General features: G+C 37.8%; 1 protein-coding gene across 1 annotated transcript; it reads right to left on the bottom strand.

Annotated features, from left to right (window-relative positions):
• Nucleotides 1-3,672: 3,672 nt before the first annotated feature.
• LOC120779431 (enhancer of split M1 protein) lies at nt 3,673-5,695 on the bottom strand. Its single transcript, XM_040111667.1, has 3 exons — nt 5,319-5,695; nt 5,022-5,240; nt 3,673-3,868 (listed from the first exon to the last, which is right to left on the bottom strand). The coding sequence occupies exons 1-3, from the start codon at nt 5,575-5,577 to the stop codon at nt 3,816-3,818; spliced, it is 531 nt and encodes a 176-aa protein (XP_039967601.1). The 5' UTR covers nt 5,578-5,695; the 3' UTR covers nt 3,673-3,815.
• Nucleotides 5,696-15,037: the final 9,342 nt, after the last annotated feature.

Here is a 15,037-nt window from a genome sequence, read left to right as displayed (position 1 = left end):
TCGATTTAAATTTAACGGATGTTTTTTTTTTTTTGGGACGTGCAGTTTTCGATGAGACAATGCTGTCATTGGAGTTGATAGTGCTGGAAATTTATTGCAAAAATTATTAAGATGTTTCATTGCCAAAATATAGCGTCCAATATTCGATCGACATAATCGCCCAGCAAATCGGTAATTCGAGTGCCATGGATCGGTTTTACTCTAGTTGTCGTATCGCAATGTGCCAGCAACGGTGGCAAACTTCGTGCAAAGGACGGTGAACACCCAGCCGAATTCCGAACATACATTTGTGGATAGATAGACAAGATGAGGACCTGGATTTCCACCTGACCCAAATACTCAGTGGCCATGGCAGCTTTAGAAGCTACCTATACAAATATCGTATGACTTTAGTCCATTTTATCCGACGTGGACAGAGTGTGTAGACAACTCAGAACATGTACTTTCAATGCGCTCGGTTTTGAAGTATAAGGGGAAACCACACTTGGAGGTAGTCTCATGGTGGCAAATTGAAGCCGAGCTATTATCAAGGTGCCCAGGGTCTCCGAAGTTTTCTTCTTGGTATTAGAAACTTCGTGGCAAACTTAATATATCCAGCTAAGAGATCAGATTTTAAGTAAAAGTTCTCATAAAATCGAAATTTCGAGTCTCTGATGGACCGATTTGAATGCTAGAAAGGAATTAACCAGTCACGATAAAGCTAGATCTTGGAGTAAGTGACTCAGCGGAGCTTGGCACTTACATACATAATTTTAATTTAAGCTTTTTAAAATGACAAATAAAACAGTGAATTAATGTTTGAGCGCAACATTGGTGTACAAAGGCAAGTGATTTGTTTGTATGTTACTAAGCGCTTTTAAGTAACGTATTCACCATTCGTTTCTAACATTATATTCAACATATGTACATACATACGTATGTATGTATATAAAAATGAATGTTTGTTTGTTAGTAACACTAAGAGAACGCTTAATGAAATTTTTAAAGTTTGTTTGTTGTGGATCGGGAAAGGTTTAGAAACAAATACCTTATACTTTTCATGAGGAGAAGTCGGAAAATTGGACAATTCCAAAAAGTAACATTTTTCATACATACACATTTTTACAATTTTTGTTTGTTTTGTTTTTCAATATTTTGATTTGATCGTTCAATTGATCGTTTGTTGAATCGTTCAATTGCGGTCGCTTGTTTTTTTATTCCGGCTATCCAAAGGAAAAATTGTTGAAAATTATTCAGTGAAAACTTTATGTGTGTTTCAGGCGAAGTGATCAATTACTGATTGAAATTTGTTACGAAGCCACGAAGAGGTCGCGCTAATATTTGTCGGCGTTCTTTTTGCCATCAACGTATGGCAGCCCAAAGAAAGGCAAGAAGTACTCCCAAAATGCGATGACATAGTACGTGCGGAATTATGGATCGCGGTCAATCAACTAGCGATCGTAACGATATCACAGCACGACTTTTTAAACAATAGCTACGATGTTTGACGGTCTTTATCTTGAAGCAACATATGGTATATATGGTGCTGTTAGATGCTTAATGTATTCTGTTGCGTGTTGCCGCACGCACACATTCTTCTTTGGATACGGATGGTGATTACACCAGATCAAATTGATGAAATCATTTCAGCTGAAATTCCTGATTCAGAGATAGATCCAGAATTATACGAAGTGGTGAAAACCAATATGGTTCATGGACTTTGGGAACCTTACAATCCCACTTTGGTCTGTATGTCAGACAATAAATGCACGAAACACCACTCATTTGCTTTTCTTTCGGAAACGGAAATGGGAAATGATGGATATTCACTGTATCGGCGTCGCTCACCAGACGACAATGGCAGAACATTTAGTGTTTAGAGGCGTGAATATCGACGTTAACAACACGTCGAAGTTGAAAACATATGGATCGTACCCTATTCGCCACTTTTGGCTAATTCACATTCAAAACTCATGTCAATGTTGAATATTGTAGATTGGTGAAATCGATGAAATACGTTTGCAAGTACGTCACCAAAGAAAGCAACATAGCGGTTATTGGCCTTGAACAATATGAGATCAGCAGTATCAAATGGGTCGATATGTGAACCGCAATAAAGCGCTTTGTAGGATGTTTACTTTTGCTATTCATGAAAGTTTTCCGACCGTTGTGAGTCACGCGGTTCAACTTCATTTAAGTCATTGCGTATTGTGAATGGTACAGTGTGTGCAACTTTTTGAGAAGCATGCCAGCAGTTGCGTTTGCTGGAACATGCTATTCACTGGAAACAGAGGAAGGACAATGCAATAGTTACTTCGCATGCCACTGAAGTTCGCATACTTTTCGCGAAGATCATTTCGACATATCAGCCTTCAAATTCGCGTTAATTATGGGATACGAAATAATGACATTGCCGACGACATTTTATATTGTATTCGCTTAGAATTGGAAATGGGCAAATTTCGGTTGATACTTCCAGTGGTTTGATATCAATTTCACATCCCTTTTGTCAATTCACTTCAACGGAAGATGAACTCATCACGAATGTTTATCCGCACATTGGAAAAATTATCGTAACTGCAATTGCTTGAGTGCACGCGCAATTTTAGTTGCCAAAAATACCGATGTTAATGACTTAAACTGGAAGATTCAAAGTCAAATTTCGGGAGGTTTGCGCTCATATAAATCGATCGATCGTCTTGACAAGAAAGACGAAACCGTAAATTATCCAGTGGAATTTCCAAATTCTTTGGAGAGCCTTGGTATGCCCCAGCATCATTTGCGTCTCAAAGTTGGATATGACATTATTGTGTTTCACAATCTTCATGCGCCGAAACTGTGTAATGGAACCCGACTGATTATGACGCAGTTATCGAATACAAGGGACAGTCATTTCATTTCAAACGTATTCAATTTCCAGGGAAAATTGGCCAGATATACATATGTGGCGTGTTGACGAGTTGGAAATCCATCTTCTTTGTATATTTACGCACCAGAACAGAAATCAAAAAAATTATGTTTATTAAGCTGCGCTACATTAAAAAAAATGTAGAAAAATCGAAAATAAATCATTTTCAACACAATTTAATTTCAACTTTTTTTCATTTCAAAGCATATAATTTCACGCAGGACAACGGCTGCGGGGTCAGCTAGTTATACATATAAAATGCGAAATTGTATCTTCAAAAAAAGGGAAATTAAGTTTTTTATTGCTTACAGCATATTACATATGTATATGTAGCATAAAATTTTCAGCTTCCGCTGTCAGATTTAACCAATATATAACCTTTTTATAACCAAAACTCAAATTTTTTGCAATATGAGTGATTTCTATTATATCGTTTTTCCTTCGCCTGCAAACTTATGAAAAGTGATGTTATGATATTTTGCATTTTAGGTGACGATATATACATATGTACCCGTATACTGAGAGGTGTAGATTTCGATTTTATAATCCTAATATAAATAAAGTTAACTGCGTGTCTATAAAAACCTTTGTTATTTTTAACTTATCAGAATAATCAGTGTTTCGCAAATTGGCTGGGACATAAATCGAGTGATTTAAAGAACTGCCGTTTTATCGATAAGAACAAAATATTTATTGCACAGTGAAAAGAGCACGTATACCTACTTAACTAACCAAATGACTAATACATTATAACTATAAATTCTATTACATTTTTATATTTACATATAATCACATATTTATTGGAACAGGTTCATTAAGAGACCTAAAAAACTTTATATAAAAAAGAACATTTTAGAAGCTTTCTATGATTTATTAACTCATTGTTTTATGAAATTTTGTCAAGCCGATGATTGTTTGTCTGTTGAGTTTAGTTGAGCTCGCATTTCCTGGTACTCAGTATTTTGAAGAGCTTGGATTCCACTGCAAAGAGTATACATACGTTAAATATGTAAGTAAAAGTTAGCATTTCAAAGATAACATAAGATAAGAATGAGAAGCTGTCAAAATTTTTATACCCAGCGCTTGTTTCAGAAGTAAATTATTTCTAAATAGTGAACCGATTTCGCTTTGATAATGATATGGTTTATTAAGAAGTAAATGAAAATGTTTAAATTCGACTGCACCAAAGCTATAATACCCTTCACAGGTCGGGTTTTACAGCTTAAAAAAGTATTCAAAAAAACTGAATAGTTGTTGCTGTTGTAGCGGCAGAATTTTATCGAGTTCACAGTCCTTGACTGGATAAAAATCCGAGTCCGCTCCGCTTGCGTAGACTCGTGAAATTTTATCCCGACTGTTGTGGGAACGGAAAACTGAATATTAATTTTGATCGGCCAGTTTGTATGGCAGCTATATGGTATGTTATAGTAGTGTGATCTAAACAATATGTTCGAAGAAATTCGTGGCGTTGACAAGGACCATTCAATGTCAAATTTCGTGAAAATATCTTGTCAAATAAAACTGTTTTCCACACAAGGATTTCTTTTTGATCGGTCAGCTAGTATGACAGCTATATGCTATAGTAGTCCGACATTGTCGATTCCCACAAATAAGCAGCTTCTTGGAGAGACAAGGTCGTATGCGCTTTCTCAAAAACTGAGGGACTAGTTCACGTACATATATAAAGACGGACTGACAAGGCTAAATCGACTCAGCTCGTCACGCTGATCATATTTATATGATATACATATACTTTATAGGTCCTCCGATGTTTCAATGTAGGTGTTGCGAAAATGCGGCTGCTTATGGTTAGTTGTACCGTTTTAACCGATCGAACTCTCATTGCAATCGAACATCTCACTATTATTTCGTATTCACGTTAACAACAAATGTGCTGCACGACGAAGACTCGGTTAACTTAAAGATTGTTCGTTTTTGCTAAATTTTTCAACGTTGCTTCGTTAAAGCGAAGCTAAAAACAACTACATATCTCCACCGTCGTAACTGTTATATAGTACAACGGTGTTGCCTCGTTGGCATTTTTACAAACAAGCGATATTTCATGAACCTCATAATATAAGTAATACTCCAAAACTATGGGTACAAAAAAGATACTTTTTCAAATGCTACTCACATTTGGTGCCCTTCAGCGCACAGTTGTAGATGTCCAATTGGCAAGCGGTGGCGACGGTGACACGATATTCGCCATTCGAAATGCACACGGGATCGTAAATCATCGGACAGGGTTTCAAGCACTCCTCTTTGTTCAAATTGTCCGCGAAGTTGGACACAATTTCATAGAGGTTATTTACCAATTTCGTACTGCACCAATCATTGTCGGCCTGTGTGAAGGCTGTAAAAATATATTTGAAATATTTCGTTTATTATAACTAACGAGGTTACGCGATCACTTTGCGCTGCGGTTACTCACGTTTTTGCAGCGAAACACGCTCCTTCCTACGCGCACAGTTTTCCACCTGCATCATGCAGGGATTGACGAATTGCTCATAGCCAATGCCGTCATAGCCACAAGTAGGCGCATACAAAGCCGGACAGATCACTGGACATGGCTGCTCCTCCTGGTTCTGGTCCGCATCCAAAGGCGCCTCATCAGCGAGTGTTGTTATTGTATTGGCATAGCAGAAGGCCAACAACGTGGCAAATATTATGTAGAACTTTTTACACAGCATTTTTGTTTTTGTATTTGAAAACTTGTTTGCCTTTTGAATTATTTTAAAGTATTTTCTTTGCTTCTGTCACTTCGAATTTAGGTATTAATGCACACTGATTGATTGTTTCATACTATCGACCCACTGACTGATTTGTATTTATACATACTTTTAGTCGCGCTGAGAAATATATGTTTTTTATTTCCATTTATTTTTTCTTATCGCTTATCAGCAAATGCGAACGATAAATATTTTTATAAAACAACAACGGTACTTTAGCGTTATTATTGTTTTTACCGCGAACGTACAGTTTTACGTGTATAAAAGTCAATAGTATTTGTTGTGAGTGGAGGTGACAACATAGTTTTGAGGGTATACTCGCACGTTGTGGTATGTTCTGGGAGACGCACTTCAAAACGATGAGTAAACCTCCATCGCACAGTGGGTTGGGGTTGTGGATTATTGGACAAACTATGCGAGACAAATGCCCGTAGTGGTTCCTTTAAACAGCCCGCAAAAACCGAATTGACAAAAATTGCTTTTTCTCAAATCGCCCACAAAACCCAATAAAATAATAGTAAATAAAAGTAAAGCGCTACAATTAAGAATTAAATTAATATGCTTCATTGGATAACTATTATACTCTTGTATAACACCCAGAGGTGATATGGTGACTGATGCTCAGAGCATACTGAAATTATGGAAGTAATAATTTTCCAAACTGCTGAATGGCAGTGAAAGCATAACACAAGGAGATGGTGAATCCCATTTCCCAATCGATGTCGATGGAACAGTCATTCCATTGCCCGACTATGAAGAAGTTCGAATAGCAATTGCCGTCGGAAAAACAACAAGGTGACGGGACCGATGGATTGCCGGCTGAACTATTCAAATACGGCGGCGAAAAACTGTTAAGGAGCATGCATCAGCTTCTTTGTAGAATATGGTCTGAAGAAAGCATGCTCGATAATTGAAATTTGAAAGACTCCACAATCTGCGCCAACTACAGTGGGATTAGCCTCCTCAACATCGCATATAAGGTTCTAACGAGCGTACCGTTAGATTAAAGCCCACCGTCAACAAATTGATTGGACTTTCCTAGTGTGGCTCTTGGTCTGGAAAATGAATACCTGACCAGATATTCATCATGCGCCAAATCTTGGAAAAGACCCGTGGAAAAAGTATCGACACACACCACCGCTTCGTCGATTTCAAAGCTGCTTTTGGCAACATGAAAAAGAGCTGCTAATATGGCGTTATGTCTGAAATTGGTATATCCGCAAAACTAATACGGCTGTGCAGACTGACGTTGGGAAGGACAGTCATACCTTCGCAACCGTAGATAATTTCGTCTATCTCGGAACCAGCATTAACACCAACAACAGTGTCAGCCTCGAAATCCAACGCAGAATAACTTTTGCCAACAGCTGCTACTTCGGACTCAGTAGGCAATTTAGAAGTAAGGTCCTCTCTCGACGAACAATGACCAAATTCTACAAGTCAGTCATCATCCCCATATTTATCGAATAGTGTGTGAGTTAAAAAACTTGTTGTCAAGTTCTGGAACTTATCCGTATCTAAGAGTAATGTATCAGAGCAAGTTCCGCAATTCGATATAGCAGATAAGTACACTATGCTTATCCGAAGAAAAGCTACGCCCATATTTCAATACTAATTATTATAGTATGCTTCTTCGTAATGTTCTAGTGAATTAGAGATTTCTAGCTCGATTAAAAACTACTCCGCTAAACTAATTTTTTAATACTTCTCGAATAGAGTGGCTTGTATATTTCAGTTTAACTTTTAGCGCAAATGAAAATTGCCTCACTGTGATGTGTTTTCATTAACAACATAAATTTTTGCCCTGATTTTGTCTTCAGCTGATAAAAACCATGTAATTACAGTTTACACGTACTGCATTGCGATATGAATCTGTGCTATTTTGTTTACCACTTACATACATACACATGTATTTATGTATGTAGGTATCTTACAAAGTTTAAGAACCGTCTACTTATTACAATTATAATTTTACGAAAATATGTTTGTTTATGTAAATATGTATGTCATTATAAATTTAATTAAGTTTATCTAATAATAAGTAGAACTTCCGCATTTTCAAGAATATGCATAAGTACACATAACTATTCGCATTAGGGTGATCCGTCGGTACCATGAAGAGAAGTTCACTTAAGCACTGCGTTCTGACTGAAAATTAAATGAAAAATTACCATTTCACAACATTTATACGGATACCATACAAATTTGACTCCAACTTCCAGAAATTATAATAAAAGTTTGGTTATGTAACAGCCGAGGAAATACTTTCGAGTGCTGGTTAAACTTTTAAACTAGGAGAAGTATTGCCCTAAGTTCATCAATTTATAGCAAGAGATTATTAGGAAGGGAATATTTTTGTATTTAAATAATTCTCCTCAAATTTTAGTACTAGACCCCCTTTTTGATGACGACTACGGTAAAAGGATTAGGGATTACGAGTTAAGGGCATGCCCTAGGAATGTCCGGTCCCTTAATTAGGTAGGTGGCATCACTGTCACTCAAGAAGTGTGATGGACGGGACAAAGACTGAGACGAGTAACACCTTGGGGCTTTTACTACAGAGGCCAGATAAAGGAGCGCAAATTCGGTGTAGGATTCTTAGTGGAAGAGAGACTTGGCATTCACCCCGGTAGATGAACGTCTAGCCATCATCCGCGACAATGGTCACAAACAACGCCACAACGGGAGATAAATTCAGCCTCCATAATGAAACATTCCCAAGTGAGTTGAAATTATTGACTTTGCCGGGCCCGAAATATGGTTATCTGTAAGACTCGATTCGAGCATAGGAAAATTTATGAGGCTACCTGGCTGTCTCAAGATCGGAAAGATCACTCTTTGAAATGGAAGACACGTCTACTGTGTTTTAGACGTACACAAGCTCCGAGGTCCTAACATCGCCTCGGATCACTATCTTGTTGCAAATAAGATACGCAACGGGCTCCGTGCAGCAAAAATTGCACGTCATCAAATACTAGAAAGGTTCGACGTCGAGGAGCTGCAAACACAACAAACAGCCGAACGATTTTCTACTCAACTTGCAACCGTGCTCTCTGAGAGCACTCTTCAGCAACTCGGTATTAGGGAACTGTGGGACGGCATATCAAGATTGACAGTCATAACTTTAAAGTCGAAGATAATTTCGTCTATCTTAGAAACAGTATTAACAACAAAACCACTACGTCAACCTCGAAATCCAACGCAGAATAACTCTTGTCAACAGGTGCTACTTCGGACTGAGTAGGCAATTGAGACGTATAGTCCTTTCACGACGAAAAAAGACTAAACTCTTTAAGTCACTCATTATTAACGTCCTGCTATATAGTAAGGAGGCATGGACGATGACAACATCTGATGAGTCGAAGTTACGAGTTTTCGAGAGAAAGGATCTGCAGGAGATTTATAGTCCTTTGCGCATTGGCAAAAGCGAATATCGCATTCGATGGAACGATGAGCTGTACGAGATATACGACGACATCGACATAGTTCAGCGAATTAAAAGACAGCGGCTAAGCTGGCTAGATCATTTCGTCCGAATGAAGGAAAACGCTCCAGCTCTGAAAGTATTCGACGCATTACCCGCCGTGGGAAGCAGCGGAAGAGAAAGACCTCCACTCCGTTGGAAAGACCAGTTGGAGAAGGACCTGGCTTCGCTTGGAGTCTCCAATTGGCGCCAAATTGCGAAGAAACGATTAGTGCTCTGTTGTTAACTCGGCTATAATCGCGTAAACGGTGTCTACGCCAGAAATAAAGACGAATGTATGGATATATGTATTAATGATCAGTATGACGAGCTGAAATGATTTAGCCATGTTCGTCTGTCTGTATATGCGCGTACTGATTCCTCAGTTGAAGATATTGGTATGAAATTGTGCAAACGCCTTTTTCTCATCAAGAAGCTGCTCATTTGTCAGAACCGACGATATCGGACTACTATAGCATGAAGCTGAACGATCAAATTCAAGTTCATGTAAGGAAACCTTTTTTATTGGACAAGATAACGAAATCTGAATACTTTTTGAAGAAGTTTTGTCTGAGTAAAGAATATCAAAAATTTGCACGATTTGCATTTACTGTACGTATATGGTGTATTTCCCTAAAATTTATTCACTTACTTTCAGAGCTGGAGTGTTTTCGCCCACACGGACCTATTGTTACATGATTCACAAATTCTAGCAAATTTGTCAGTGTAAATTTACCGTTAAAAAATTCGAGCTAAAAACAAGAAATGAACGGAGAAACCGAAAAAGTCATTTGCTCTGTGATAATGACTTCAAAAAGTTTAGGTATTTCACCATGTTGTTCTTCGAAATGTCAACGTCAATGTGTAGACCGATCTTCGTACCTCTACAATATTAAAGGCTTTTCTAAATTTCTAATAAGTATTTGTAAATAAGAAATGCCATGACAAGTTGTTGAAATGAAGTATTTGACTAAGTTCTCCAGTACGTGAGTAGTTCCCCGTCACACGCCACAACTCAGTAAACAATTCCAGCTAAAATGCCGCGAGATTCTCAAAATATTGTCGAAAAATACGCGAATCTTGCTTCCGGAAGGGAAAAAACAAAAACATTAAGGCATTTCGTGATAAAAAATGCGAGTTGATATGAAACACTATGATGCAAATATGTATGTATATGAATGTACTTATGTATGTATAAGTATTTTGCTGACTCAGCGTTTGAGCGCAGCCAATTACAATAACAGCAGCAGCAAAAACAAGCGATGCTAATTTGCAATGATTGCTGTTAGTGACTAAACGGCAGCTAGAGTATTTTTTAGTTGTTTTTGTAATTTTTAAACTTATTTTGTTGTAGTTGTTGTATTTTGCTGTTGTTGTTGTATTTTGCTGTTGTTGTTGTATTTTGCTGTTGTTGTTGTTGTTGTTTTGTGTTTGTTGTTGTTGTTGTTAATCATCACTACCCATCATTTCGGTTAGCCCGCGGCTGCCTAAATTATACGCAATAAACGCGTACGCCGGCAGTCGGCTTACCGCTAACTGCTCGCGCTCAAGCCGACCATTCCATGTCGAACCCACTAAATTCATAGGTTAATCACACTGACATTAATAACGTTATTACGATAACGAGATCCGTTAAAATAACGATTGGCATGTTGCCGTTGTGGCATCTTGACCAGCATAATAAAGTAGTCGCGCTCCGCCGTGCCAAGCAGGGAGTGTCCACTCGCCAAGACGTATGAATAACAAAAATAAAATAAAAGCTTTAAAAAAGCTACACTGTCACAACAACAACAACTACAATATGCCGGCATATTTGTGCTTGCGAGCAAACAGAAATGCCTAAATACCCGCACACCTACAAACATAAGTAAGTACACCGAGTAGTCACTTTTCACATAATTGCATGCTCATCCAACAGTAACAACAACTACAACAGCAACATTCCAACAACATTAGCGGCAGTTCCAGCAACATAGCAGCACATTGCTAATCATTGCAGTGAAGAATGTTCTCACATTCACATTTTCATAGCCAGTTACTTGTATTCAGTTCGTGTCCGCGCGTCCCGCATTCGTCTGTTCGTCGGTGGCGACCAGCCACCAGCACCTCGAAAAGTGTGGGAAAATGAGAACGTGCCTGAAGCAATGCCAAAGTTGTTGTTACTATTATTATTACATGCGCTATTTAAGGTATTTTTTCTGTTGTTGTTGTGCTCATTGCTGTTGTTTTTGTACATGTTGTTGTTGTGTTGATTATTATCATCACCTTTTTTTTCGTGTGTTAACTACACACTTTCTTATGCAAAGCAGCAACAAGTACGCGTACTTGGTATGAAAAGCAATGAGAAAGATAGTGGACAGATTTATAAAAGGGTACCCATTAAGGACCGGCCGAAGTTAATTTTTGTTTAAATATTAAATTTCTTATGGAAATGTATCTCGATGCTGCTGTGAGTTCACAACTAGGGGATATAGTTGGATCTGGTCTGACCCAAATAGCTGTAGAAAAATCCCCTACAAAACACGGGATGGGTGGCAATAAGGGTGCAACTCAGGAATTACTTCAAACCGCATATGATCATGTAAAGTTTAACCCGCAGGGAAAAAATATTTTTTTATAAGCAAAAATTTTACTGACTTCGGACAATTCTTCAACTAAAGTGGTATTAAGTTTTTGAATTCGAGAAGAGTTTATAGATCTATCCCTTCTCTTGTGCAGACATTTTACGCAATTTTGAAAGTTTCTCTCTTAAAATTAAATTAAATTTTATAATTCGAGACAAGTTCTAAGGGAAAAAAAATAGAACGAGGAAAGCGAACATTATGTACCATAGCATTATACACAAGATGCGTTCCAAAGTAAACAGGACTTTTTGAATCTATCGCCCCCCTGGTGGCACCATCTATATGTCGATTGGTGCGTTAGAATCTGCTATATTTATCGATTGTCCAGTGAGAATTTCATGACATTTTATAGTTTGGAAGTGAAGTTATTGCGTTTTAAGTATCAGTATGTTTGTGTTATCGGTGCGGAAATGAGCTTCGAACAAAGAATCAACATTAATTTTTTTTTTTTAAATTGGTAAAACTTTTACCGAAACGTTTCAATTGATGACAAGCTCATGGCAATGATTGCCTATTCCGTAGCAGAGTGCACGAGTGGTTTCAACGTTTTGAAAGTGGTCGTGAGGACATAAATGACGATCAACATGTGGGCCAATCTAAATCCGTCATCATCCGAAATTCCATCGAAACTGTGCGTGAATTCATAAAACGTCAGTCGAAATCATCATTGAAATTCATGGAAATAGAATTGAAAATCTCTAAAAAATCGATTTATCGCATTTTGACAGAACATTTGGGCTTAAGAAAGGTATGTGTACGGTTTGTTCCGCACAAATTGACTAAAGACCAAAAATTGCTCAGAATCCAACTTTCGAAGGACGATTATTTTACCAAAAATCACATTTTAACCACTAACCACTCCCCGTATTCACCTGATATGGCACCGTGCGACTTTTTCCTTTTCGGAAAAATGCATTTGCCCATGAAAGGAAAGCGTTATGCAGACGTAGAAGCCATTCAAAAGGCTTGCGCCGGCCAACGAGCTAAAACACTCGTTCGACATGGTTTCGGACCGGAAAAGCTGTACTGAAGCAGAGGGAGACTACTATTTTGAATGAAATAAATTGATTTCGCCCGAAAAAATCATTTGTTCTGTTTACTTTGGAACGCACCTTGTAGAAGTATTTAAAGCTCCGACGAACTTGTCCAACCCGACTGTTATCTCTGTTAGTAAGAGACTTTTAAAGGAGACACCAACACTCTAATACTCATTTATAAAGATCTTATGCTAACTCGACAACTAGGTTTTTACACCCTAGAATGATAAATTGAGTTTGCCTGTACAACATACATATGTATATTATTTTCTAAACCAAATTGGTGAAAAGAGCTAATGTTAGCACCTTATCAATTTTTTAAAAAAAGGTTAAAATCAGATAATAACCACGCCCACTACCCATGTAACAGTTATGTTGGCAGTTACTAAAAGTGCGATAACTGAACATTAGGCGAAATCCTATATCTCAGGAACAATCCGGACGACTCCCGTCATACACTGTGAAAATTACCGAAATCAGATGATAACTTGATCTGACCACAATAATAACTGGCTCTTTCACTTTACGGTATACAAATCAACAGTATACATCAACGAAGTTATCAGAATAAAACTTTGCCCAACTAGTGTCCTCAAGGTATTTCATCTTACGTCTAAAGATCGTCGAAATCGGGCTATAGCTTTTCAATGACTTAGCGACTCAGACACCAAATATGTGAAGCCCAGTGTATATGACTGATTTTTATACTCTCGCAACAATGTTTCTAAGGAGAGTATTATAGTTTTGTTCACATAACAGTTGTTTGTAAGTCTTAAAACTAAAAGAGTCAGATATAGGGTTATATATACCAAAGTGATCAGGGTGCCGAGTAGAGTTGAAATCCGGATGTCTGTCTGCCTGTCTGTCCGTCCGTCCGTCCGTGCAAGCTGTAACTTGAGTAAAAATTGAGATATCATGATGAAACTTGGTACACGTATTCCTTGGCTCCATAAGAAGGTTAAGTTCGAAGATGGGCAAAATCGGCCAACTGCCACGCCCACAAAATGGCGGAAACCGAAAACCTATAAAGTATCATAACTAAGCCATAAATAAAGATATTAAAGTGAAATTTGGCACAAAGGATCGCATTAGGGAGGGGCATATTTGGACGTAATTGTTTTGGAAAAGTGGGCGTGGCCCCGCCCCCTACTAAGTTTTTTGTACATATCTCGGAAACTACTATAGCTATGTCAACCAAACTCTACAGAGCCGTTTTTTTAAGGCATTTCCATATACAGTTCAAAAATGGAAGAAATCGGATAATGACCACGCCCACCTCCCATACAAAGGTTATGTTGAAAATCACTAAAAGTGCGTTAACCGACTCATAAAAAACGTCAGAAACACTAAATTTTACGGAAGAAGTGGCAGAAGGAAGCTGCACCCAGGCTTTTTTTAAAAATTGATAATGGGCGTGGCGCCGCCCACTTATGGACCAAGAACCATATCTCAGGAACTACTAGACCGATTTCAATGAAATTCGGTATATAATGTTTTCTTAACACCCTGATGACATGTACGAAATATGGGTGAAATCGGTTCACAACCACGCCTTCTTCCAATATAACGCTATTTTGAATTCCATCTGATGCCTCTTCTGTATAATACGAGTATATATGTACATTAGGAACCAATGATGATAGTGGAATAAAACTTTACAAAAATACGGTATTTGAAAAATATGTAAATGACGTATAATGAAATCTCGATTATCACTTTATCATGCGAGAGTATAAAATGTTCGGTGACACCCGAACTTAGCCCTTCCTTACTTGTTTACCGGACATATCGGTCAATCGATGAATTCTAATATTGTAATTCAGAGAGAATATTTTTGTGATGACAATATACATTTGCGTAAACAATAGGTAAAATCGTGTCAAAGCTTTCCTCAGCTCTCATTTACCTAACTAAAATATTTTCGAAATTCCGATTCACTTTATACCGCATCTATCTATAAGAAGACTTGGCATATTCTCTTGCTTTAAATGGATGAAATCACGGTGATACTTTCTCTTAATATATTAATATAAGAAAGTGTTTCCAGGGTTTGATTCAAGTTGCGAGAATATAAAATGTTCGGTTATACTCGAACCCTTCTTTACTTGTTTGTTATTATTATTGTATTAAAATGACGAGTGTTTGCAGAACTTGGTTCGCATAGCCATCAAGAAAGAAAACCAAGTAAAGGTAAATCCTTCACCAATTAATCTTTCCATAGGAAAAGAAAGCTCTAATAAGAAGGCTCCATGCTTTAAACAGTTTAAGCGTGAGAGAGTCTAGAGCGTTACGGACGA

Source organism: Bactrocera tryoni, chromosome 1, assembly GCF_016617805.1.
Source record: "Bactrocera tryoni isolate S06 chromosome 1, CSIRO_BtryS06_freeze2, whole genome shotgun sequence".
NCBI lineage: Eukaryota > Metazoa > Arthropoda > Insecta > Diptera > Tephritidae > Bactrocera > Bactrocera tryoni.
Note: the sequence above shows the minus strand (reverse complement) of the source record. Positions and strands in the feature narration are given on the sequence as shown.